We start from the raw sequence: 27,861 nt of genomic DNA, 5'->3' as shown, positions 1-27,861 counted from the left end.
CTTAGTAAATTCCAGTTTCCATTCCAAGTGGCCCTTTTCCTTTGCCATTTTAACAAATTCAATATTTCTGAATCTGGTTAAAAAAGGGAAAACTCCGTTTCTGGTAGTTTTTTTTTTTTTTTTTTACTCTACCATGCAGGATGGAAAAAACCAAGTGAAAGCACTGAAAAAAACACTGGGCTTAGTCGTGACAAACTAAAGTTAATTAGTAAGTGATTCTGAATAACTTTTCTAATCTTACTTTTAAGGGACTGAAAGTTCAAGTATAAATCTATCAATACGAACTGAAAGTTGAGAGTTACTAAGTATAAGAAACCACTCCTGATCCAAGTGGAAGAAGCAGAAATCCCTTGAAATGTGTTAAATCCTTGCCCTACTAAATATTTGCCAGAAGTTCTAATGATACATTTTCTAACTTATATCATGTTCATGTTCTCAACAGAAGTCGAACAAAAAATAAAACTCACAAGATTCTCATTTTTGTCAGAATTAAAAAAAAAAAATTCTCATTAATGGTTGTGGTCAAGAATGAGAGTACAATAATATAGAAAACCTAGATTTATTTGTTAAACTATTACAAAGACAAAACAATTATCATCTGAAGTACTTTGAAGACTTCGTCACGATTTCTTGTTCTGTTACAGAAACTGACCTATAAGGCTGGAAATTAAAGGATATATAACTTGAGGTTATAACAGAACAAAATGCTGAAATATGGTGAACGGAGCAAAAGCGAGTCAAGCACTTGTATTAGTGGTAGTATAGATGGCTGGGATGTTTCTGAAGAGGCTCCCTAAGGATGCCTGATGAATTAATCTGGGTCCCAAATTAGTTAAAAAAAAAAAAAAAAAAGTTCATTACCCCATGGAGAATGAGCAGAGGCCAAGATTTCTCTGATATCTCTTTTTCTTTTTAAGGGGTAAGGGTATCCTTAGGCCCTAAAGGGGTATTTCTTAGATTCAACCTTTCTCCTATCCAGTCTACCTAAACCTTCAAGTGCCTATGCATTTTCACCAATAGCCCTACTAGGTTACGGAAAATGCATACACTGAAGGCATGAATTATAAGCCTACTCAGAGGGTACCTAGATACAGAAAGTTTGGGGATAAATGATAAACTACAAATGTCCTCTTGGTTAAGGTCATAGTTTCTTCTGCTGGTGACTACTTGTTGTCTCCATATAGTTAGTCTGTCTCAAGAAAGAACTGGTTCAGATTAAGTTTTGGAGAAGGAAAATTACTTTCATCACACCCACCACAGAGTGGAAAAGGCACCAAGTTCTCTCCTACAGTTGAGTAGAATCTGTAAAACAAAAGGTTTACAGTGTTTATAGTAATAGTAATACCTATTATTTACTTAATGCCTAATCAAGAGTGCCAAGGGATTTAAATATATTACATCTCAGTCTTTGCAACAATCCTGCCAGGTAGTTATTATCGACTCCATTTTTCAGAGAAGGAAACTAAGGATTAGAGAAGTTACACGCCTTGTCCAAAGACAAAGAGCCCCGGTATGTGGTAGAGTTGTGATTCCACCATTCATGTGTCTTTCCCCTCACCCCATCTCATGTACTGAGAAGTCCTAGTTCCATTATCTTGAAATTTTTATTCATTACATAAACACTCTAATTAGTCTTTGTTCTCTCATTAAAGGCAAATACAATTTTAAATGATTAAAAATTTACAAACATTGTTTGGAATTTAGGTCAATTATCCAGATGAAGAACTTATATTAACTTTATGAATAAAACATCTCTCTGCTCCAGCTGTAGCATAAAATGAATAGAAAACAAATCATCAGCTCATTAGAAAGTTTGTGGCTATTTTATGGTTATTTCACCATAAAATTATATTACAAGGAATTCTAAGAATTCTCACCAGGGAACTGCAGTAACATCTCATTTGTGTAATCATTAGTGACAGACCAAATGAGTTTCTCATAATCCTTATTAATAGAGTGGTTGGTGTTCTCTGAATAGTCTACTTTTCAAGAAGAAATACGTGAAAACCAGAAGATCCAAAAAAATCTGTTTTCCAGTTTCAGTAAAAGATACTAAATAAGTATCACTGAACTGAAAAGACCAAAATGTATTAAGAATATGACAAACAAAATGTAAGAAATAAGGAAAAGACAAGTTTATACCAAAAGATTTCCTATAAAGTAGAATAGTGAAGTATTAGCATCTGGAACTATAAGAACTGAAAATTAAAGTTAACAGAGTTCCAGCAATATGAACACATAATTTTTTAGCTAACTGCGGAAGAGGCATTGATGATTTTAGACTGTACAGTTACCAATGATAAAAGTAAATGTTGTGGAACTGAAAATTAAGAATTTAAAGGAAGACGTAAATCACAGAACTCCTAAGAGATTATTTTCTGATAGCCCTACTAGCAGCACCTAAGATGAAAGCAGAGATCCATTATCACAATTTATGGTTAGTATAAGCAATGCTATAATATATTCATAACAGCAATAATTCGAAAAGTAAATGGAGCTTGGAATAACAAGGGATCTCACAACCTAACTGGATGTCTGACAATGGTCCAAGAGGCAAGCCAAAATATATAATCTTGCCATGCTACCATCTGCTTTAATAAAATAAAGGACATGGATATAAGTAGCATCTCAAAGACTTTCTGGAAGATATCTAGTATTCAAGAAAACGCTATGAAGTCATAAGTTAAGAAGACATTATAGAGGAGAAAAAGGGACAGCAATTTAACAGTGTAAAAATCTTACAGCTTATAAAGAAGGGATGCTAGGATTACTGGCCTTATCTCTGTATGATATGAACTAGTTACATGACCTTTAGATATTACCTAACACAGGAGTCCCCAAACCCCAGGCCGCAGATAGGTACTGGTCTGTGGCCTGTTAGGAACCAGGCCATGCTGCAGGTGGTGAGCGGAAGGTGAAGGAGAGAAGCTTCATCTGTATTTGCAGCCACTCCCCAGCACTAGCATCACCACCTCAGCTCCGCCTCAGATCATCAGGCATTAGACTCTCATAGGAGCACCAGTCCCTGCTGCCAAAAAAGCTGGGGACTGCCGATCTAACATATAGTTGAGATACTCAAGCTGGCAAAGCACGGTTTATTTTTCAAAGTAACATAGAACAAACAAATAGGGAAAAACTGCAGGCCAAACTCATGAGAAGGTCAGAGGAAAGAAGTGAGCTCTTATGTCAGTCAAGAAAAGCAGGTATAAAGCAGTGAGCTCTTATGTCAGTCAAGAAAAGCAGGTATAAAGCAGCCTGGGAAATGTTAGCTTTTAGATAACTGTACATAGACTTATTATGGTTTGTCAAATCAGCCTTGAACACTAAGGTACCCAAGACCTTAGTCCACCATTGTGTTCAGAAGGGAAACTGATACCAGATTATGATTAAAGGCTTTAACTCAGTTTAGTATAACTTCTAATTTTTCCCCAATTCAACCAGCAGTGCGTTGCAGCAAATCTCTGCTTTGTGTTTTTTAATGAATGAACATGGTAAGGTTTCAAACATCACAAGTGGGAAAATGTGGCTCAAGAGCAGACCAGGACATAATCTCAGGCTTTGCTGTTCCCACCTGTGCCAACCAGGGAGAGCTCCATTTCTGAATAAAGGAATAATGTCATTCTCTTCAGTCCACTGAAGATGGGTGTCTTATTTTCCCATGTACTCTCAGTGCCTGGTGTGTGGTAAGTGCTCAGTAAATGTTAATTAACCTGAACATCACCACGTTTGCCGATCTTGACTTCTTAGAGGGGAAAAAAAACACATAATTTTCAATTATTTCAGAAATGGATAAACTGCTAATTTTATAAAAGTTCTCCTGAATTATTAAAATAAAAATTATTTGAGATGATTTTCACATTCATTGACAAGGGAAAAAATAAACTACTTACCCCAAAGCAGCAAAAAATTATTTTCAGTGATCAACATCTGCATCCTCAAACTGTCCGGCAACTGTTGGTGTAGTATCTACCTCCATCCCATCTGAAGAAAAAAATTAACCGCTGAGCAAAAGTCTACTTCATAATTTAGATAGGTAGATTCAGCTTATATTTCGACCAGAAAGAAGCTAGTGCCCTCTGTTGGTTAAGCGTTGCTATTTCTTTCTCTTTTGAAAATTCAAGTTATCAAGAACAAATTGAGAAAGAAAAATGCCATCTGTAGATTTAAGCCAAGTTAAAATTAGTCTACACATTTAATATTTACTTTGTAAATTCTCAACTTCAACGATGACAGAACGCTAGGTAGCAGTTGTCTACAGCTGTTTTTTCCACTTCTACACTTCCCATTCACCCCTCAACTTTTCAGCCAACCACAAAGTGGCTTCTGCCTCTAGCCCCTGGGTACCCTAGCACCTGGAAAACCGGAACAGCAAGCAAATGTGACCCATATATATAATTAACTTATCATCTTTCCACATAGAAAATGCTTCTCACTCCCATCTTATTAAAGATATCTCTTACCTGCCTAATCCAGGATCCTCCACCCCATCTTTTAACTTGTTTGTTGCTTCCATCTCTTAAGTAGCTCCCAAATGTTAAGTTTTTTGACATTCACTGCCACTACCTAATTTAGGTCACTATCTCTCATTTTAAAACTTAAGTTACTATCTATGGCCATGCTACCCTGAACAAGCCCAATCCCGTCTGATCTCGGAAGCTAAGCAGGGTCGGGTCTGGTTAGTACTTGGATGGGAGACCACCTCGGAAGACCAGGTACTGTAGGTGTAAAAAATAAAATAACAAAAAATAAGGGATTGTAAACTGACAAGGTCCTTGCAATCTGTGAGGTCAACAAAGGTTGCCTCGCCTTAAAAAAAAAAAAAAAAAATTAAAACTTAAGTTGCTTAACAGAGTTGCTCTCCTTTCCCTCTAGTTATTTCCCTCTGTAGTTAATTTTCTATATTACAGCCAGCCATCTTCTGAAAAATTCTTCAATAGCTTCCCACTGACCTAAGTGTAAAGATGCAATTCTTTAAGCTTTCAAGTTCCTTTAAGATATAGCTCAATTCACAATCCACCTTTACCAGTTGAGCTAACTATACTTCATACTCAGAGATCCAGATATAATGAACAACTTTCAGTTCCCAGAGCTGGATGGTCTCTTAAACTTTTGCACATGGCTGATGCTTTACCTGCCTCTCTCCCCAACCTGTATGTAATCTCCCATCACACAGGCCATTTTTCAGTTCTTGCCTTAGCTGTCACTTACTCCATGAAGGCTGGGTGAAGGACCCAGCCTCTAGTTCCACAGCTTCTCAAGCTTCCCCTGTATCTCAGTATTGTACCACAATGTACTGTAACTGCTTAATAAGTTGTTTTTTCTCTACTAGAATGCCACTGATACGAAGATAGTAACCTCATCTCTCTTAAGCACTGCTGCATTCTCTGTACCTGGTACATAAGCTCAATAAACTCTTCTTGATATAAAGACGTGCATGAAGCCCTGAAATACCACTAATAGATAGTGTGTGGTTAAATGGCAAAAAGACTGAAATTTACTAAGACAGATCTCAGGTGTTCTCACCACACATACACACATACATAAATACACACACACACAAAAGGTAGTTTGTGAGGAATGGAATTTAATTAGCTTAACTATAGTAGTAATTTTGCTATGTATATATGTATATCAAAACATTATGATATACACAATTTTAACATACACAATTTTTATTCTAAAAATTTTTAAATAAATAAAAAAATGCACATCAAACTAAAGTTAAATAAATAAGTAAATAAAGGGCACTCTCCAGCCTATCATTGTAATGAGAAAAGATAATATCTTGAATTCTCTCAACCAAGAGTTTGGTAGAGCACTAAAAAATCATTTGAGCCATCTCACCCTAAAGCCTATGTTAGAGGCTCACCAGCTAGGGTTTAAAATGGAGAGACAACATAAGAAGTAATTGTGACCCAAACCCTAAACTTTTCCAAATTAAAATATCCCAGAATTTCAGGATCTCCAAGTTAACATGCTAAGTGTATAGAGATATTAATCACAGCATTATAAGAGAAACTTAAATGTACCAAACAAGAGAAAAATGATGGTAACTCTCTTTAAGAATATTCAACATCACAAAAAATTAGAAGTGTTAAGACTCTGTAACAACATATTTATATTAAATACATTTAACATGCAAGAAGTGCTTATAACAGTGCCTGGTATATTATTTTTGCACATCAGCTTATTTAATCCTCTTATTAGCTATTAGACATGAAGCAACTTATGTGACCTTGCTGTGTCTTAGTTTCTTCATCTATAAAATGGGGATCATAACAGCATCTACCACAGAGGTTCCTGGAAGGATTAAATAAATATGTGTAATGTTTAATCAGGGTCTGGCACATAAGAGCACTACCTAAGTGTTTTACTGAGAGTTGTAGGAACAAGACAAGAGATATTTGGGGGTAAAGACAGAGCTATTTCTTCAGAGTCAGAGTGACGGGTTTGAATTTTATATGGTGAGTATCAAGCAATTGCTGAGGGAACATCCTTATATAAGACTGAGAGTGTTCTCAGAAGATTAATATGGCACAGTGAGCTTGAGGAAGGGATGATAGAGGCAAAAACTTTACTACTATAAATCTGGCATGAGAAGAAAAGGACCTAGATTTGGAGGATAGGGATAGTAATAGCAAAGAGATCTAGAGATCTAAAAAGTCTTTTAAAAGAAAAATCCATGGAACTCAGTATTGGGCTGGATAAGATAATAAATGGTAAAGGATGAACCCAAAGTACTTCAAGAAACTAACTTAAGTAGGATACTTAGAAAAGGGAACCAGTCTAATAGGGAAAATAGTTACAAAGAAGCTTACAAATATAAGACGACTAAAACATAAACATTTAAAGCCACTTGTTTAAGGTGCAGATGGTTGTCATAAAAAAGAAAACTCAAGTTTCCTGAATGCTACCTAGTCTTTTTAATCAACTGATTTAGTTTTGCATATAATCGTGTAGAAATTCATTTTAAAATTAAAAACAGCAGCATCACTGTGCACGCACACACGCATATATACAAATAAGTGAATAAGCAAAAAGGCTGGGAAAATATGCAAGAGAAAATTAATAGATGTCTCTCAAGTAGAATCAAACTTGATTTTTCATTTCTTCTTTGCCTATGCCCACTTAAAAAAATTTTTGACTGAGGACAGAAACTGTTTTTGTAGTTACGAAAACAAGCTTAAAAATTGACATGATAATTCCCATTCTTTGTAATTCTACATTTGCTTCCTACACTACAAAGAGTTAATTCTGAGATTTGTCTTAGAGTTTCCAGAAGAACCTACACACGTCCCTCCATAACTTCCCTTGTTGCCTAAATGACCATCTAACTGTTTGCACTGAAGAAAAAGAATACTACTCACCTTCATAATCTCTTATTGAATCTTCTGTCCGGACTCCAGCCATGTTATACTGGCTGCTCACAGACTGAGAAAGCATTCCTTCTAATCTCTCCAATGTGGCCTGGCCTTCTGCTGTTAAATGGGATAATCCTTCTTCATAGGTGTAAAATGTAGGAATGTCCCCCTGCCCTTGTTCTAAATAAATAAAAAGCTTTTAAGCTATTGTAAAACAATTAGAAAAAAAATAGATATTCAATAATGCATTTACTGAAGGTACAACGAAAAAAGGCTTCTAAGGAAATACTTTTCAACATTCATTTAACACACATAAATAGGCCACCTGCTGAAAATAGAGATACAAAGAAAATGTCCCTACCCTCTAGGATGAGAAGGGATTCTAGGAGATGAACCAATAAATAGCAACTCCCTAAGAATCAAATTTCTGGGGACCAGGAGGAAACAATGGTGTTCCTGAAGCCAGGGAGTCTTATATTATTATAAGGTGGGAATTTTACAGGTGAGTGCAAATTAATTTGATATTAATTTGTACTGAAGGTTTTTTCCTTGATTAAAATACATGTTCCTTTAAAAAAAATCAGAAATTCTAGAAAATACAAAGAGTATTTAAAAAAGAATCATCCAAAAAACTCAGCGCAGATGAGAATGTATTTAGATATATAAAGGAGAATGCCAGAAATGAGTTTGTCTCAGGCCAGAAAGCGGGTACATATGGAAGAAAGGGCTTTGGAAGGCCAAAATGGTGTACAGGAGACCATACGCAAAAGAAGGAGCACAGTAGGCTCCTCAAGTTACAAGATTCTATCAGGCTAGTGACTACATTCTGGTCTACAAGTGAAAGTACTTATAGATAAATGATTCTAGGAAAAAGAAATGACTTTGGCAGTGAACTGTATGAAGGGCTATGTTAAATCAAGATGCAGATGATATAAGTTTCAAGGGATGGAGGGAGAAGGCCTATTCTCTGGGGGCAGCCACATCAACTTAAAAAGACTCTTGCAACTACCTACTTTCCTATCTACCATTTTCTTTCCTTCCATTTATCTCTATCCTCCCCACCAACCCAATAATCTCTATTTCTTATCCTCAAGCTCAAAAAGCCCATAAATTTTTCCAATTTGGCTTAGACATGAATAATGTCACTCGTTTTTATTAATAATACTATATCAGTAGTACTTAGAGATATAAAGAACTAAAATCTCACCCTTTTAGTATAAATAAGAGCTTAAAATGAAACATACACAAACACACACAAACACCTTTAAAATTCTACTTCACTAACCATGTGCTTCCACATCATATTCTTCTCCATCATAATCATCTGAATCTTCATCCTCAGGATCTGGATGCAGAGCCTGGCATTCACACATTGCAGTGAACATTGCCTCCACTAAGCAAAGAAATAAAACTGTAATTAATATTTCTTTCTAGCCAATGTGTAATAAAAGTTAATTAAATAACTAACGGTGTAAATATAAGTGCTTGATGGCAATGGACAAGTCACAAAATTCTGAGTTAATTTCAAGATATTATTGAGATCTCCTAATTTCTGATGGGTTTTCAAAGGAAAAGGGTCAAGAGTCCTGGTCAGACTGCTGCTATCATAGGGAAGCCCCTGGAAGCTAACGGGCTCTTTCCAATCATCCTGGCATCTCCTATTTTGGAACTGCCATGACTTCTCAGCCCTCTAACTGGTGAGATGTATAGTCAACAGCATCAAGTCAATTAAAAAACAAAACAAAACAAACAGATTCCTCCACTCGCAAAACACACTAAGTAACACTGTATCTATTATACTATCATCACATTCACAATCCTTGCTATTAATATGGATCTGGGCCTCAACAATAGTACAGATGCTAAAAAGAAGAAAAAGCAGTAGAATAGAGGTAGTGAAGGAAAGAATGTGTGTGTCAATAGGGGAAAGTTTGGTACATGAAGGAAAAAGAAATTCTATGGAATACTCACATGCTGATTTATCACTAGGCACAAATCTAAATTCAGCAATAGGTTCAACATCATCATCACTATCTTCCTCTTCTTCATCAGGAACAGATTCTTTTGATTCTTCTAGAGTGGGAATAAAAATAACCGTTTAATGCTGTTATTTGTTTGAAAAAAAAAGGTCTGAAAAAACTTCTTAAAGGATGCTTATTGACATATCTAAATACTACAATTCAATTACTTCAAATTATAGGGACATGGTTATTTTAGAGCTAAAAAAAAAAAACAAAAAAGACTGGATAGTCTCTCTGGTCTAGTCGCACTGTACTTCACTGAGCCCTAGAGATTCCAAGCTCCTTCGAGGTCATGTAGGAAGTGAGGAAAGAGGCCTCTCAAAAGTACAGTTTCAATGTCATCCGCTTCCCTTACCTTTCACCTTGAAACAAATGGTACAGAACAGTTTGTAAACCTCAAATGTAATTAATCACTAACAAACAACAGATGAGCAACCAAGGCCCTTAAGTTAACTGACCCAACAGATAAATTAACAAAGTCTGCGAGCAAGAAAAATATACAAATGTTCAACAAACAGAACATGAACATGCTGCTGGTGAAGCGGAAACTATCCAGAGAGGTATATCCTACTGAGTGTATGTCCTCCTACTAACCCAGAAATTCTTCATCTAGACACATATGTACATAATTAGTTTGTACAAAAATGTTTACTGAAGTACCACATGTACCAGCAAAAGTGTAAATAAAATGTTGATTAAAAAAAAGAAATAGAGATATTGCAACCTGGTCATATTGTGTTATATAATAGCTATCAGTTAAAAATGAACATATGTGACTTGGTATCAAAATAGATTACAAGTACAGTGGAATGAAAAAAGTAGTTGCAGAAATATATAATACCACTTACAGTAAAACCTTAAACACATTACAAAACCATTATGTTGCTAAAGGTATACTATGTAGTCATTAAAACTGAAAGCACAGATAGGAAGTACACATGCCATCTTTAGGATGTTTAACTCGAGAGACAGTGAGAACGAAAAAGAAAGGGGTACAAAAAGGATTTCAACAGTACTGACATACTCTCTATATTTCTATAAAAGACTAGAGTAATTATGAAAAATGTTACAATTTATGCTGGATATTGAATAATATAATTTTTTTATTACTCTCTGCATTTTTCAATATTTGAATTATTTCATAATAAAGTCAACAATATACCCCAAAACATCAAAAAATGTTCGAAACCAATAATCTTAAAAATATAAATTTTGTTAAGCTTATTAAACGTTACCATCAAAATAATGTTAATTCTCCATGCAGCTGAAGATAAGGTGGTAAGGTATTATTATAGACTACTATTCAAAGTGTAAATTGTTATAAACTTTCTGGAAAGTAATTTACAATATATGTTAAAAGCTTTAAAAATGTTTATTACCTTGAATGCAGCAATTTTACTCATAGGAATTACGCAACAGGAGATAGCCACTAAATCTCTAATGTTCATTTTTTTAAGTCATAAAAACTTACTGTAGAATAATGAAAAAATACAGGTAAGCAAAAAGGGAAATTTTTAAAAATGGCCACTAGCAACAGTATTAAAAATAATGGACTTAATGGGAACTTCCTGTCTTGTTTCTGTTATTATATTGTTAAATATAACACACATGTACTTTGTAAACAAACAAAATAATATAAAATACTACATAATTCTAAATAATTCTAAATAGTTGACTATATTATTGTACTACCAAACTTTTTAAATGTATTTTAAAAAACAAAATGGTATCATACCATAATTATTATTCTAAAACTGAATGAACATCACTTTTTAAATTATAAAAATAATACATGCTGGTATAAAAGTAATTGAAAGAATCTAGATGGATTCAAAGGAAAAGTCTCTACCACTCTTAATTTCTCTCCCTAGAAATAACCACTATTAACACTTCCTTTATATCCTCAGGAATCTACCTTAAAGCAACAAATAGAAATGTAATACAGCATTTTTACAATTAAGAAAAAAAATACGACTATGATCAACACTCACCAGATCATGCCAGATCACATTGGTGGCTGCTATACTCAGTCTTTTTAAACTCTTCTAGATTTTCAACAGTGGGAATGAATTTTGTAATTTTAAAAATAATCTAATGTCCTCTAACAATAAGCTGATGGTCTATTTTAAAAAGGTTTATGAAGATAAACCGAAGAGAGAAAAAAATCTGGAGCTTGGAGAATCAGGATAAAACAAACAAATACTAGGAAAAAAGGATCCGAGCATGTATAACTTACGAGATGAGTATAGAGTTCCAGATAAACAACTGGAGAGCTACTGAAATAAATGTAATTCAAGAAGGAGGATTCTACTTTCTAGTAAGACAGAAAAGGCCTACTCAATTTAGTTAAGGATTAATCATAATCCCATCAATTTCAACTTAAAGCAGCTGCTCCAAATCTACTGAATCTTTATTTCCTAAATTGGGATTCCAGCATTTGCATTCTTAACAAGAAAAGGCCCCAGATGTTTCTAATGTGCAGCCAGGTTTAAAAACTAAAGACTACTACAATCCCCTAACTTTTCTGGATGAAAATGAGGCAGAGAGAGATGAAAATGACTTGCTTATCAAGTTAATGACAGCCTTCTTATTCATTTCTCTTTAGCTAGTTTTATTCAAGCTAGGTTTATTCAAACCCCACCTTTCCAGCCTTATTTTTTGACATATACCTTTGCCTAATGCCAGTGCTCTATACTATTTATGGGCATTTCACATCAACATTTGGAACCGACAAGGGTATTGTTAATGTTTTGCATTTCTATGAATGAATGATGATTTAAACTAAACACATAATACTCTTAGTTATGAAATCATAGTCGCATTTGCTTAGATGGAAAGTGAACTTTGTGTCTAATATCTCTTCATTTGGGAGTCTTAATACTATCCAAGGGCAACTACCCTCTCTTTCAAACTCTACTAGATTTTTATCTATCTTTGGGCCCTTTCCAATGACAAGAGTTTGAAATTTTAAAACAAAAATATCTTCCGATAGCTGAATTAGTCATTACCATTTAATGAGGCAGGGCTTGCCAAAAGCCTTAAAAATCACTAAATAATTAGCGTCACACTGAAAATAAATGGTAATCTTATATCTGAAATCACATTGAAATTCTAAATTGAAGGAACAATAGCAACAGGAAAATTTACAGGAGTATCTCTTATATACTATTTCAAAGAAAAGCAACCCATTATTTTAAAAGCAGAAGTTTACTAAAGGTGTAACAAATGTCCTTTCAACCCCAAAGTTCTATATTTCTACAAAAGGTGAACCTATTAAACTAATACAATATAGTACATCAACTTCTTATTTAGTCACACTTACAAAAATCACATACGAGTTATTTTGTGCCTAATTTATTTCTCATTCTGCATTCTTACAACCCAGTCAAAAGCCTAAAAAAAGATTTTATTATATCTTTCTTACTCCATCTTTCATCAATTTCACTAGATTTTTGTGAATCTTTGTAGTTATCTCTAACAGCAAAAACTCCAGCCTTGGCACTACTGACATTTGAACTAGATAATTTTTTGTCATGGGAGGCTGTCCTGTGCACTGTAGGATGTTTAGTAACATCCCTGGCCTCTAACTACTGGATGCCGGTAGCACTACTCCCCTGTTCCAGTCAGGACAATCAAAATATCATTGCCAAATGTAGGGGGAAGGCAGCATATCCTCCCCCCCCCCGCCCCGAGAACAGAACAAAACAGGTTCTATCCTAAATTCTTGGAAGCAAAAAGTATACTGATCCAAGCTTTAAGAGTGCCAAATATAAATGCCTTTACAAAGAGAAAGTTAAACTTGAGAGAAAAAATTAGAAACATATATTGTAACTGAATAATTCTAAGTGCGAATACATAGAAAACAAAAGGTAGTTTCCAAATTATTTTACTGTGCTAAAATTTTGCTTAATAAACTATTATTCAAAATAGGTCAATAGCTTGAAAATTACATTATGATCAAAGACTGCTTTTTAAAATATAACATGCCATCAAAGGCAGCTCAAGATTAAATTACCATACATACCTCCAAATTTGGCATTCACCATAACATACAAATGCTCTCGTGGATATGCATTTAGGTCCCTGGACACCGCATGCAAACTAATAGTGGGATATTCCAGTGAGAATCCTAATCCAGAGCCATCTAACCAAGACAGGCGGCTGAAAAACACAGTTTAAACAGATTATTTCAAGAAAGTAAATCCTAACTTAATACCCTAAAGTTTATAAAGATTCAGCTTGGACACTTATGCATGTCAAGAAGAAATAGTCCTAAAAAATGAAAATTCAGCAGCAGGAACTGGATTTAAGACCAATTCTGTTATAGTCTCTTTTCCTCTAGCTAAAAGTTCAAAGAGATCTGAAAAGCAAATTTTCTAAACTCACAAGTGTGTTTCTGTGCCTTTCTGCTTGTTCCCATCAGGAATGGCTTTAGGCGCCTTCTTTGCTTTTGAAAATCCTCTTCAGCTCATTAAGTCCTAGCTCCTCCTTGATCCCTCCCTCCAATTACTCCAGTCCATAATGATTTCTTCTTTTTCTAAAGTGTACTTATGCTCAGTAATACATCATTTAGCACTTAACTCTGTGATATTATGAATCTTATGTGTACCTTGAGAGAACGTGAGCTACCTGACAGGAGAACCTGTCATATTCTTTATTTAACATTCTTCAAAACCAGCAGCATAGAGCTCAGCATGTAAGCATATAAATACCTGAGAATCACTATTTTCTCCACTAATCTTACATTAAATGACATGCACATGAAATGGCAGTAATCATACTTACCACAAGTTAGAAAATAATTATCATATTGAAAGACAGACTTTATGAAGACTTTCATTTATTCTGCAGCTTCAAGAGAAAGCCACAGATAAGCAAGGTCTAGCTCTCCCTCAAAAGTGGTCAAATGCAAATATGTTATTGGTGTAATAAAGAAGACATATCACCAAAATCAGTGTGTTCAGTTTTGAGTAAGTGCTGGTAGTACTTCACCATCCGGAACTGCACCACTTAGCAGGAAAAACAAGTAGCAAAAATGTCCTTAAGAAACAACAAAAAAGTTAATGAAATAAAAGTTATATAACATACTGGTTACACAGGGCGGGAGGGAAATAGTGGCTGCTAATGGGTGCCGGTTCTTTTGTGGGGTGATGAATATATTCCAAAATTGATTGTACTGATGGTTGCACAATTCTGTAAACAGACTAAAAACCACAGAATTGTACACTTTAAATGGGTGAATTATATGTTACGTGAGTTAGAGTATCTCCGTAAAGCTGTCATTAAAAAGTTAATACAATATAACCCCAGTATCATTCTGTTTTCTACACAGTTTTAACAAGTGTAATTGCCTAATTTCTTTTTTTTAATTTTTTCTCTTAACTGGTTGTCTAATTTATAACCGATCAAAAACAAATTAAAGAGAAGCTAGGACTCCCTTGCACAGGAACAATGACAGTGCAGCAGTCAACTCATTCATATTCAATGTAAAAGGAGGCTGAACTTACACTTCAGTCCCACTAAAGGATATCAATGTCTAACAGCACAATACAAGCATGTAATACGTGACCCTCACTTATCAAAAACAAAGGGAGAATTAAATTGTGATGAAAACTGAACAACTCTGTAAATATACTAAATGTACACAAAAAAGCAAAAGCGAGAAAATATGTAGCCATTTGGAAAGATTTTTATTGAACATGCTTATTAAACAAGAAACAGAAAACCTGGGAGGCTTACTTAAATTGGTAAATGTTAAGTAGCTTAAAGCGGTAAAAGCTCTATGATTTTCTAGGATGACTCATCCCAAGGGAATAATAGATTTTATTATTGTAGTTAGACGGTGTGTACTGTGTGTGCCTTTCCTGTCCACTGCTTTCGTCTTAACATGGAGATGAAATAGTGTTCATGTAGCACAGAGGTATTGCCAGTCCTTTACTAAAACTATTATTATTTTAAGCAAAGAAACTCCTTTCTCTCACCTCAAAAAACCCTTGGCACTATCACAATTCAAAAAGCATTCCAAATTTGGGTGTCCAAAATTTCAAATATCCAGAGCCAGAAAACTTTCTTTAATGACTCAATCAGGAGATGGAAAAACTGAAATACAAACACAGACCCAGTGCCCACCAAATTATGGCCTTTACCTTGAAAAGCACATAGTAATTGCTCCGTAGTGTCTTACTGCTGGCAGGATAAAAATGCCGCCTCAGCACATTTCCTATGGAGTCCTCATAACTTATACATGGACATGGATTATACACTCTATAGAACACAAGCAAGTTCCACTTAAAAGTAACATTTACTCTGACCATGAAGTTCTGATTTTTTTTATTCTCTTTTTATATATTCTAGAAGAAAAGCCCTCCAAAACAAAAAACAAACAAAAATAAAAATAAACTATACCCAGTCTCAAAGAAACCATGAATCATAAAAGGGAAAAAACAAGAATTAGAAAGCCAGTAAACATGCAGAGGAATATTTTGCTTATTTTCAACACTTTTGCACAGCATGATCAGTATCCTTTACTCCTGGTGTGGTGTGAAGATAGAACAGGCAGTTAAGAGAGCTCTTGAATTTGAGTTGGTTTAATTATTTGGTTTTAAAATAACTTTGGAATAAGATATAAGATAATTTTGGAATAAGGTATATTCTTTTTATATCTTATATTCTATTTTACCTGTTTCGAATGATCTATTTTGAATAATTCAAGCCTTTGTTCCCTTCTTTATCTATAAAACATCAACTTCCTATGAAAACTAAGCCTGATAATTCTAAATCTCTCAATATACATCTGAGAAACTATCTACCTAAAACCAAATCAGACGCTGTTCCTCTTTACCTAAAATGGTTTGCCGAAAGCCCAAGGGCTATAAGCCAAGCTCATGAACCTGGCTCTCTCCTTCTCCAGTTTTATTATTTTTCCAATCTTTCTCATTTCCTCAGATGAAGAACTGCTACACTGTGTGTGTACTGTATGTACATATATATTTTTTACATACATACGTAAAAAAAAAATACACACACACACATACATATTCTGGCACGATACTGTTTCTCACACTTGCTGCTCAGCACCCTATTTCTTTTAATTAGAACAATTCCCCTTTGCCCCACATCATTTACATGGTTAACTGTTAATCTTCATTTGTCACATCCTCCAGGAAGCCTTCCTAGTTTGAGAACTTGAATCTATCAAGACTTGGAAATGCTAGGTAGTAAAGAACAAAAAGGGGAAAGAGAACAAGGAGGTGAAGCTAAAAATGAGTAAAAAGGGATGAGTAAAAAGGTATCCAAGGTACTGGTAATATTCTATTTTTAACCTGACTGGTGGATGTACAGGTGTTGTTTTAATTATAATTCTTTAAACCACAGACCTATAACTTATTCTTTTTTTGTATGTATATTTTACAAAAATATTTTCTTAAAGAAAGGTAAGAGATTTGTTAGTAAAAAGCTGACATAAATTTTTAAATAGATAAGAACTTTAGGAGTTTGTGCTTCCTGAATGTGATAACTGTATTGTGGTCGTAAGGAGAATGTCCTTGTACTTAGGAGATATATGCTCAAGTATTTACAGGTAAAGTCGCAACATGTCTACGACTCTCAAATAGCTCAGAAAAGAGAGAGATAAACATGGCAAAATATTAACTGATGAAACTTTTCCTTAGATTTGAAATTTTTAAAATTTAAAAATAAGTATAGGATCTTCCCCCAAATGGAGTTACATTATAGAAAGAAGAGCCAATATACAGAGAAGCCACAGAGAAAAAAAAGGGATTGTGTAAGAGCTAGAAATCTATCTTTGCTCCACTTTCCACCACTTAAAAGAAATTGCTCTCTCAAGATCACCAAAGATCTCTTTGTCAATACCTGACAGATGCTTTTCAGATCTTATTTTATTTGATTGCTACTCTCGCTTCTCTCCTCAAGTCTCTTCTTCCATGACCTACCTCTTAATGTAGATGTGTCATCATGGTTCTATCCTTGGCCTTCTTCTCTTCTGGAGTATCTAATCTAGTCCCATGTATTTGCTAAACTTACACGGATGATTTCCAAATCTCTATCATTAACGCCACTCTCCCAAGATAAGCACATATGTCCAACTAATCCCCACATGTCCACACAAAACTCATTATCTGCACTTCAGCCCAAATTTGCTTTTCCTCCCATCCACAGTTCCTATTTCACTGACTGGTCAAAAGCCTAAACTTTGCTTGAGTTCTAGATTTCTCTCTAAACAAAGAGTTCTTTACATTTTGTGCATGTGTGTGTCCTCTGTGGTAAGCAAAAATTTGGCTCCCATAACCTTCATCCCCTGGTGTCAAGACTGTGAATACTGTATGTTACAAGGCAAAGGGGACTTTACAGATGTAATTAAGGTTACTAATCAGTTGACAAAATAATAGAGAGATTATCCTGGATATGTGTGTGGGTCCAACATAAGCTCTTAAAAGCAGAGAATTTCCTCTGGCTGTAGCCCAAAGTGATGCAGCAGAAGGGAAAGTCAGAAAGGGATCTGAAAGACAAGGGAGGTCCCTGTGTGAAGGAAAAAGGGCCCTTAGTTCTACAGTAGCAATATTTAAGACATGTCTATTTGACTGTGAAAATATAAAGTGCTCCAAGTGACCAAATAAAAGGGCAATTCCTTCTAGAAATGGAAATGGGCGTCAGAAATGGGAACTGAGAGGTCCCTGTGGATATGACCCCGGCCTGCGTGGGGTTGAGGTTATTCCTCTCCCTACCCACATCTATGGAAGAAAATCTAAATCCCTGACCAAATTTCCAAAATCCTCCACTAAATCTTGCCCAGGGCAACATCTCCCGCACCTGTTTATCAGAAAAGACAGTCAGGCACATAGATGACTCTAACTCAGGGTCTAGAAACTCAAAACCTTAAAACAAGACCTTGAATAGAGAACAAGGCACGTACTAGACCTCCGGAAACAGGCAAGTAAAAAGCACAATCAACGAGGAGAACTCCCTCTGAAGAAGGGGAAAAGGCAGGCTCCGGAGGAAAGGGCACAAGAACAATCGAGCTCCCTCCTTGCAGAGGTATCCCCGAGACGACAGAGAGCACGCGCTCCCACTCCCAGCAGCCACTGATGTCGCGGTCTCGCTCCCGCTCCTTCGCAGCAGGCGGCGCACAGGAGCAGCCCCCGGGAACACGGACCCTACCTCTCAGTGATGTAAAGGGTGCCGTTGCCGAGGCCCTTCCCGTTCAGCACAGCCTCGGTATCTGGCTGCTGATGCCGGAGTCCCTCAGCCGACCCTGGCGGCAGGAAACTTTTAAGGAAGCTCATTGCAGCAGTGAGCATAAAGACACAAGCTAGGAGGGAGCTGAAGAACAACCCCAGCTCGCCGCGTCCCGCCCCGGAAGCGGTGACGATTACCCCGGAAGATCAATTTAGCCTGCACCGGCGTTTGAGGGTCATCCACCATAGAGATGAGACGTTCTAGGGCTTCCTCTCGGAGGCCTGAGATGACCCGGCTGAGTTTGTCACGTGACTCCCCTTCTCGGCGCCCGCCCCCCCCCCCCCCCGCCTTTGCCATTTTTAAAGCTCCAGGTTTAGTGTAATGGAGTGATCTCCCCTACATCCTACTTCAGGGTCGTCACAGCAACCCTGTGAAAGAGGAAGCACAAGGAATAATAAATTCCTTTTTATACAAAAATGGAAAGAGAGGCCTGAAACATGGAGTTATTTTGCCTGAGGATGCACAGGAAGTACAGTCCGTACTGATCTAATGGTCAACCTCTCCTAACTGAGCTCACAGCTTCTACCACCTGCGTACGCCTCGTCCCGGCCTGTTCACATCTCAACAGCCATGCTCCAGACAGTTTAGGTCCTGATACCGCCCTAGTGCGAGCCATGTAAGCCCATGCCTCAGGTGGACAGACGAGCCCAAAGAGGTAACTAACTCTAGTGAAGAGCTATGTCTGTAAGGAGATAGGGCGCTGAATTAATCCACCAGATTCGGAACGCTTGCTTTATTTCTTTGATAGGCACTGAAAAGTAAGAGCAGTGAAAACCCTTTAAGTGATCTTAATAGTAGCTAAACGTAACCGAGTGTTATGTACCAGACGCTGTTCTAGGCACTTTATACGTATTATTTCATTTCCTCTTTATGACAGCTGTATGAAAGTTATTGATGAGAGAGACCTACAGGAGAGACGTAGCAGAATTCAATTAAATCAGTCTCTCTAGGCGTCACTTTTCTTGCCTGTAAAATATGATCATACCTATGCTAGAGGACGGAAGGTATGGAGTAGTTTTATTTATATCCTCTGAATAGTTAGAGGAACTTTTTAAATTGGGATTCGTTTTTTTGGTGGTGAGACAAGGAGGGACACTGAGCAAGGAAAATATTAGGAAGTTGTTGCTATAGTACAAGATGAGAGAGTGGCAGTATGGGTGGAAATAGGGGTGACTTCTCAGAATCTGGAGATAGATTGGGGGAAAGGTGGTGGTGAAGGTAAAGATCAGGATGGATGAAGAATGGCAAGAAGTCAACTATTCCTAAATTTCCAGCCTAAGTAGTCTAGTGGATGCTGACTCATTTCTCCAAGATGGAGAATTCAGGGTGAGAAGTATGCTTTGAAAGCAGCTAACAAATCAAATATGGGAAATGGATAGTTTGAGGCTTCCTGTGGGATATCTTTATGTGGTTGGCTGTTTAGTAAAACAGGCAATACTCTGCTCAGAAACAGAACCCCCAAATAATCCAGGGTAGAAAATTGGCTAAAACTTTAATAATTTAAGAGGATAACTGAAGTCAATACTACAGTTTTTTCTCAGCCTTTTGTATGGGGTCTTACTGATGATAATTTTGCTGTAAGACCAAGGGCCAAGGGGATGGATTGTGCAAAAAGAGTTACCAAAACAGGCCTCAGAATGCTTATCCTTAGGATAAGGAAAGGCCTACATCCTGGAAACTTTGATTTCAAGAGGTTTCCTATCAATCTAATTGTTAAGAGTAGCTCATTGTCTCTAAATTGCTTGGACAAACAATGTAATTTATGCTAAACACCTACTTTCCTTCTGGGGGTCTGGAATTTTGGTATGTGCTAGGCAAGATAGTACCTGTGTCATCAGCTCCCAGTAAAACCCTGGCCACTGAGTTTCTAATGAGCTTCCCAGGTAGATAACATTTCACTCATGTTGCCTCAGCTCATTGCTGGGAGAGTTAAGTGCATTCTGTGTGTGACTCCACTGGGAAAGCACTCTTGGGAAGCCTGTGCCTGGTTAGCTCTAGACTTTGCCCATTTGCCATTTCACTTTGCTAATTTTGTTTTATATCCTTTAGCTATGAAAAAATCATACCTGTGAATACAACTATATGCTGAGCCCTGTGAGTCTTCCTAATGAATCACTGATGCTGGGAGTAGTCTTGGGGATCCCAAAAACAATGACCAAGTGGGATTTATCCCAGGAATGGAAGGTTGGTTCAACATATGAAAATCAACCAACATAATACACCATATTAATACAATAAAAGAAGAAAAGCATGAGTCATTTCAGTGGATATAGAAAAAGCATTTGATAAAATCCATCTCCCTTTCATGATTTAAAAAAAAAAAAAACACTCACAAACTAAAAAATTAGGAGTGGAAGGGAACTGCCTCAACCTGATAAAAGACGTGTGAAATACTGTCAGCTAACATCATATTTAGCAGTAAGACTGCTTTCCTGCTAGGATCAGGAAAAAGACAAGGGTGTCCACTCTCATAACTTCTATTCAACATTGTTTTGGAGGTTCTAACCAGGCAATTAGGCAAGAAAAAGAAATCAAAAGAATCCAACTATGACTTAATCTTAGGCTATAAAATCCTAAGGAATCAACACACACAAAACTATTAAAGCTAATATATGAGTTTAACAAGGTTGCGGGATACAAAATCAACAGACAAAAATCAGTTGTATTTTAAAATTTTTTAATTGATGTATAATACCATAACAAAATTTATAATCTTATACATTTTCAACAGTATAGTTTAATGGTTTTAAGTACATTCACATTGTTGTGTAAACATCACTATTATCCGTGTATAGATTTCTTTTCATCATGCAAAACTAAAATTCTGTACCCATTAAATAATAACTCCTTATTCACCCCCCCCCCCATCCCTGGCAAAACCACCACCATTTTGTTCTCTGCTTTATGCGTTTGACTAAATACTTCAAAAAGTGAAATCGTATAGTATTTCTTTTGTGACTGGATCATTTCACATAGCATAATTTCCTCAAGGTTAATCCATGTTGTTGTATGTGTCAATTTCCTCCCTTTTCAACGCTAAATAGCATCCCATTGTATATTTTATTACACTTTGTTTATCCATTTATCCATTATTGGATACTTGGGTTGCTTCTGTCTTTTGGCTGTGGGGAATAGTGCTGCATTAAACACAGGTATACAAATATCCCCCTGAAATCTTGCTTTAAATTGTCTTGGGTTTATACCCAGAATCGAAGTGGCTGAATCCTATGGTAATTCTATTTTTAATTTTTTGAGGTACTACCATACTTTTCCCCTAGTGATTGCACCATTTTACATTCCCGCTAACAGTGTACAAGGATCCCCATTTTTCATATCCTCGACACTTGTTTTTTCTTAAAAAAAAAAAAAAATAGTATCCATCCTAATAGGTGTGAGGTTAATCAAAATTTGATTTCTATTTTCCTAATGATTAGTGATGTTCAGTACCTTTTCATTTGCTTATTGGCCATTTGTATATCATTGGAGAAATGTCCAAGTCTTTTTGCCCATTTTAAAATCAGATTTTTTGTTGTTGTTGAGTTGTAGAAGTTCTTTATATATTGTAGATATTAACCCCTAATCAGATATACAATTTGCATATATTTTCTCTCATTCTATGGATTGCCTTTTCACTCTGTTTATTGTGTTTGATGCACAGAAGTTTTCCATTTTGAGGTGGTCAAGTTTATTTCATTTTATTCTTTTCTTGCTATGCTTTTGGTGTTATAGCTAAGGAATCATTGCCAAACCCAATGTCATGAAGCTTTTCTTCTGTGTTTTGTTCTGAAGTTTTTATAGTTTTAAGTCTTTCATTTAGGTGTTTGATGGATTTAATTTTTGCATATGGTGTTATTTAAGGGTCCGATGTCATTCATTTACATGTAGATACCTAGTTTTCCCAGAACCATTTGTTGAAAAGACACTCTTCTCATTGAATGTCCTTGGCATCCTTGTCAAATCATTTGACCATATATGTGAGTGTTTATTTCTGGGCTCTGTATTTTATCTCATTGATTTATATGATTGTCTTTATGCCACATGTATTTCTACTACACTGCTTTGATTATTGTAACTTTGTAGTAAGTTTTGAAATCGGGAAGTGTCAGTCCTCCAACTTTGTTCTATTTCAAGTTTGTTTTGGCTATTCAGGGTCCCTTGAGATTCCATGTGAATTTTTGGATTAATTTTCTTACTTCTTCAGAAAATCCATTTTAGGGTATAGTCTTGATATTTTAACAATGTTGTCTTCAGATCCATAAAGATGAGATGTCTTTCTATTTATTTGTGTTTTTGTAATTATTTTCATTAACATTTTGTATTTTTTTCAGTGTACAGGTCTTTCAGATATTTGGTTAAGTTTATTCCTAAGTAAAAAATAAATTGTATTTCTATACACTAGCAGGAACAACCTGAAAGTGAAATTAAGAAAAACTATTCCATTTATAATACTATCAAAATGAATAAAATACACAGGAATATATTTAACAGGAGAAAACTACTAACATTCTTGAAAAAATTAAAGAAGACTTAAAATAAAGGAAAAGACATCTCATGTTTATTAATTGGAAGACTTATTATTAAGGAGCCAATATTCCCCAAATCATCTGCAGATTAAATGCAATCCCTTTCACAATTCCAACTGCCTTTTTTACAGAAATGACAAACGGAATTGAAAATTCATATGAAAATTCAAAGTACCCAGAATAGTCAAAGTATTTTTTTTGTAAAGAGCCAAGTTAGAGGATTCAGTTCCTCATTTCAAAACTTCCGACAAAGTTACAAGACTGTCGTACTGCCATTAGGATAGATGTATAGATCGGTGGAATTGAATCGAGAGTCCAGAAGTAAACCCAGACATTTCTGGTCAATTGAGTTTTAACAAGGATGCCAACATAATTCAACAGCAGAAAGAATAGTCTTTTCAATAAATGGCTCTGGCACAATTGGATAGCCACATGCAAAAGAATGAATTTGGGTCTGTAACTCACAGCACATACAAAAATAACCCAGAATGGATCAAAGACCTAGATTTAAGAGCTAAACCTACAAAACTCTTTCTTACAAAGAAACATAAAATAAATTTTTGTGACAATAAATTAGGCAACAGTTTCTTAGGTATGACATCTGATGCATGAGCAAAGAAAAAAATTAGACATCATCAAAATTAAAAACTTGTATGTGTCAAGAACACCATCAAGAAAATAGAAAGATAACTTGCAGAATTAGAAAAAATACTTGAAAATCATGTTTTTGGTAAAAGGCTGGTAGCCAGAATATAGAAGGGACTCTTACACATCAACAATAAATAAACAGATAACCCAACTAAAAATGAGCAATGGATTTTAATAGATGTTTCTGAAAAGAGGATAGACAAATAGCCAAAAAGCACATGAAAAGATGGTCAACATGATTATCAGGAAAATGCAAATTAAAACCACAATGAAAAACCACTTCCTATCTGCTAGGATGGTTGTAATAAAAAAGACTGACAGTAATAAGTGTTATTGAGGTAGAGAAATTGGAAACCTAATGTATTGCTATGGAAATGTAAAAAGATTTCAGATGCCATGTAACACAATTCAGCAGTTCCTTAAAACATGAAACAGAGTCACCATATGATCTAGCAGTTCCATTCTCAGGTGTATACTTAAGAGAATTGAAAACAAATATCTACACAAAAACTTATACACAATGTTTTTTATTCATATAGCTCAAGAGTGGAAACCATACAAATATCAACCAACTGGTGAATGGATAAACAAGATATGGTATGTACATACAATGGAATATTATTCATCCATAAAAAGAAATGAGTACAGATTCATGCTAAAACATGGATGAAAACGTGCCACATGAAAGAAGTCAGACATAAAAAGCCACATGTGGTATGACTCCATTTATATGAACTGTCCACAGCAGGCAAATCCTTACGGACAGAAAGTAGATTAATGATTTCCAGGGGCCAGGGGGGATAGCGGAATAGTGAGTGACAGATAATAATTATATGGGGTTTATTTTGGGGGGTGATGACAACCTTGTGAATGTATTGAAGACCATGAATCGTATGTATACTTTAAAACGATGAATTTTATGGTATGTGAATTATATCTCAATTTTAAAAACCAAGAAGAAAGTCTTTTAAATAAAATGTACAAGTCCTTTTGTTTTGGTAATCATTGCATAAGTACATCCAGATTATTAAAAGCGACTGTGTCACAGGACAATCATCCTAAAGACTTCTTCTTAACCTTCTCTCTCCTATTGCATGCCTTTTCTGGTTGTGGACCGTTGCCTTTCAGCCTTGCCTCTTTGGCACTGTCCTAATTCGCCTTACAACATCTCCCAGGGAAATTCCAGCCCTGCCTTCTGGATCAGTCTCAATCTCAAACCGACTTTCTGGTTTTTTAGCATTGAGCAAGTTTGCTTTGTTGCCAGTAAGCCCTAGTTACCATCAAAATTCATCCTTATGTTTTTTCAAAAAGACTTGAAATACAGAAAATCTGCTTTTATGGTTCAAACTCGAGTCAGCATAAGTTCTAATCAGATCCTATCATTAATCAAGTTCTTCAACTTTTTGGCTCCAAATGATAGAGTAAGAGCTATTCGATTTCATGAGTTCATGGTGCAATTACTGGTATCCCACTAGGCAGAAATAATGCCAAAGAGAAAATGACATGGACATTTCAATAGAACATGAAACAAGTGCAAGGAAAAGGGAAGGCCATCTCCTCTACTGTAAGTTTCAGCTTTCTGTAATAGTTGTTCCTAATGATGGGCTTTTGAGTATGCTGCTGAGACACATGCTGGTTTTCTAGTTTCTCTTAGGAATTTCTGATATTTCAGTGAGAATTTTCAAATATATTGTTCAACATTTCTATAATCTATTTTAAAGACTTGAAATCAAGTAAAAACAAGTTGAGAGGCAGATTGAATGGGAAACAGGATGACACTTCGTTTTTCATGATAGAAAGAGCTTTTGTATAGAAAGGAGTGAGTACAGGGGTAGAGATCAGAGACAGATCATTGAGATGTGAAGACCCAGTAGGAGGCAAGAGGGAAGGAAGCAGGTCATAGACACAGGCAGAGGGGATGTGGCAAAAACAGAGACAACTCCTCCGTGGAGACAGGCAGGAGAGAAGGATGGATACTTGAGAGTGGATAAAGTGGCTCTGAAATGAGCAAGAGGCACAATAGTGAAGCTAAGGGTGACCTATACCATGAACTAGTAGGTTCCTTGTTAACTTTTCATTTGAGATAAGACTATGTACTAATGTTGCAAATATTGTCACATTCCCTTAGAGTGTTCTCTTAGATTTTCATTTAGACTTTTAGGACCTCAAAGAGCTCATGAAAAGTCATTTAAGAATCAAAACGATGCAAGCGTTCATCTCACTCAGCATTTAACTTCACTACAATATTTTTATTATTTGTTATAATTCCACCCCCATCAAATGATCCAGTATAGTGCACTGAGTCTCAACTTTTTACAAGAAAAGCACTCTTCTATATCCTCTGGTCTCATAATCTGAGATGTGGGCTCACAGCCATGTTCTGGACCCCACTCTCAGCCCCAGAAAAGATTCCTTTGAACTCGCTCAAGGCTGTCATAGCACTGTCACCTTTAGACTCCAACACAGCACATTACTTCTGCTTGACTGATTCTAAGTGAAAATAAATTATTGAGAAGCATTAAACCTGGTAATTTCTTGCCAGCATAGATCAGCTTTCATTCCATTAAGTGAAATTGATTCAAAAGTTCTTTACCTGAACAGTTCAGTGTTTTTAATCAAATTGCATATAGTGAACTCTACTAGTTTGTTGGTAAAAAAAACTTTGCTATGAATCTTTCTGTATTCCAAGAGTAAGGAAAATCTATCAAATCAGCATTTGTAGATGAGAATCATTCAGGTTGGTAGGGCCCATTAAAGGCACCTTGTGTAACCTCTTCTCAAATGTGTGTATTATACTCCTGCAAATTAGCACTTCGGCCTAAACCCAAGCGTCCCCTATTGGTGAGAATCCACTCTCAAGTTATTAGAAACTGTAGTTTTTCTATAGGATAAACAGAAAGCTTTTGCCTTATGGCTTCTGCCTTTTGGGTCCAACTGTTTTCCCATAGGGTCACAAAGGACAAGTCCAAGGCCTCTTTAAGGTGTCAGTTCTCCAGAGGCTAAAGATAGAAATCAAGAATATCTCTCTCACATCTATAATCCACCTAGTTGGCAAATAGCCTTAAAAATTATTTTGGGGAAACGATGCATTTGAAAATTTCCTTTCTAGATAGTAAGAGAACAATTCATCTATCTCCAGGGTGATAAAAAATTTCAACTTTCAGTAACTGTTATAGATAATCTTAGTTTTCCATGTGCCCCAAAGTTTAAAATAAAAATGTTTGCAAACACATCATGCTAAATACATGAAATTATTTAATTTTTTTATTATGACATATATTAAGTGAAAGAAATGACATAAGTATTATAATAAAACATTTTGAAAGAAAAAGTTACACAATTAGGCTAATAGCTATAAAATAGCTTTAGGCCTAGCTTATAACATCAAGAGTTCTGATCAGACTGTAGTGAGACACTGAACATTTCATTAACAAAAATATTGGCACTAGCCACAACATATTCTGGTTGTCACAAGGAGTATTGTATTTAAACAACTATGCACTGCAATTCTAACACACTAGGTGTTCATACACTGCAGTTAACCCCCGAAGCTTTAAGCCACCAGGATTTCCCATATTTTCTATGCACAAAATTTACTTTGCGCATTATTGGAGTCACATTTCCAGTTTTCAGATCTTGCCCCCACCCACCCCCCACACACATGCAGTACGTTATATGTGGTAGAGAGCACTCTGGCTTCCCCTATTTGACTAACAGCATGTTCCTATTACCTCAACAGTCTCATGTTAATCTTGAAGCTTCTGCTTTAGCTCCTATCTCCTAGAAACAAAATAAAGCATTCTGAGAACCTATTCCAGGAATAATTTTTTTATGCATAGGAAAATAAAGCATTTCATATATCTGAAAATCCAAGAGGCATTCTGATCAAACACTCCCCTGAATCCCAGCTATTACTTTAAAATTGAAATGAAAATCTAACATATACCACTTACAAATTCTATCTGGAATTTGTACTTTTTGCCTGGAAATCCAAGATTCCCAGGCTTCACCTCTGAACAGATGAGGATAGCCAAGAAACTGACATCCCACATT

The 27,861-nt window shown here is 35.8% G+C and overlaps 1 protein-coding gene, 1 long non-coding RNA gene and 1 pseudogene across 5 annotated transcripts in view; 2 read left to right on the top strand and 1 right to left on the bottom strand.

Annotated features, from left to right (window-relative positions):
• The window catches only part of CLNS1A (chloride nucleotide-sensitive channel 1A), a 33,457-nt gene extending 14,681 nt beyond the window's left edge, over positions 1-18,776 (bottom strand). The window contains exons 1-7 of one of the 4 annotated variants that reach the window (XM_016161569.2): positions 18,560-18,772; positions 13,407-13,543; positions 9,333-9,434; positions 8,647-8,754; positions 7,368-7,541; positions 3,891-3,981; positions 541-1,302 (exon numbers count right to left, since the gene is read on the bottom strand). In XM_016161569.2, coding sequence (XP_016017055.1) covers positions 3,914-3,981; positions 7,368-7,541; positions 8,647-8,754; positions 9,333-9,434; positions 13,407-13,543; positions 18,560-18,699 — 729 coding nt within the window. In that variant the 5' untranslated portion in view covers positions 18,700-18,772 and the 3' untranslated portion in view covers positions 541-1,302; positions 3,891-3,913. Of the gene's footprint in view, positions 1-540; positions 1,303-3,307; positions 3,743-3,890; positions 3,982-7,367; positions 7,542-8,646; positions 8,755-9,332; positions 9,435-13,406; positions 13,544-18,559 lie in introns of those variants that run through there. The other 3 variants (XM_016161570.2, XM_016161571.2, XM_036220726.1) reach the window with 3 other exon arrangements.
• On the top strand, positions 4,606-4,724 carry LOC118603344 (annotated as a pseudogene).
• Positions 18,777-18,951: 175 nt separating the features above from the next.
• Positions 18,952-24,452, top strand: LOC118602844. Its single transcript, XR_004950889.1, has 3 exons — positions 18,952-19,292; positions 20,687-20,821; positions 24,348-24,452. It is a non-coding gene; the product is annotated as an uncharacterized LOC118602844 (long non-coding RNA).
• Positions 24,453-27,861: the final 3,409 nt, after the last annotated feature.

Source organism: Rousettus aegyptiacus, unplaced genomic scaffold, assembly GCF_014176215.1.
Source record: "Rousettus aegyptiacus isolate mRouAeg1 unplaced genomic scaffold, mRouAeg1.p scaffold_m13_p_5, whole genome shotgun sequence".
NCBI classification, from domain to species: Eukaryota; Metazoa; Chordata; class Mammalia; order Chiroptera; family Pteropodidae; genus Rousettus; species Rousettus aegyptiacus.
The sequence above is the reverse complement of the archived record's forward strand: the minus strand, read 5'-3'. Positions and strand labels throughout refer to the sequence as shown.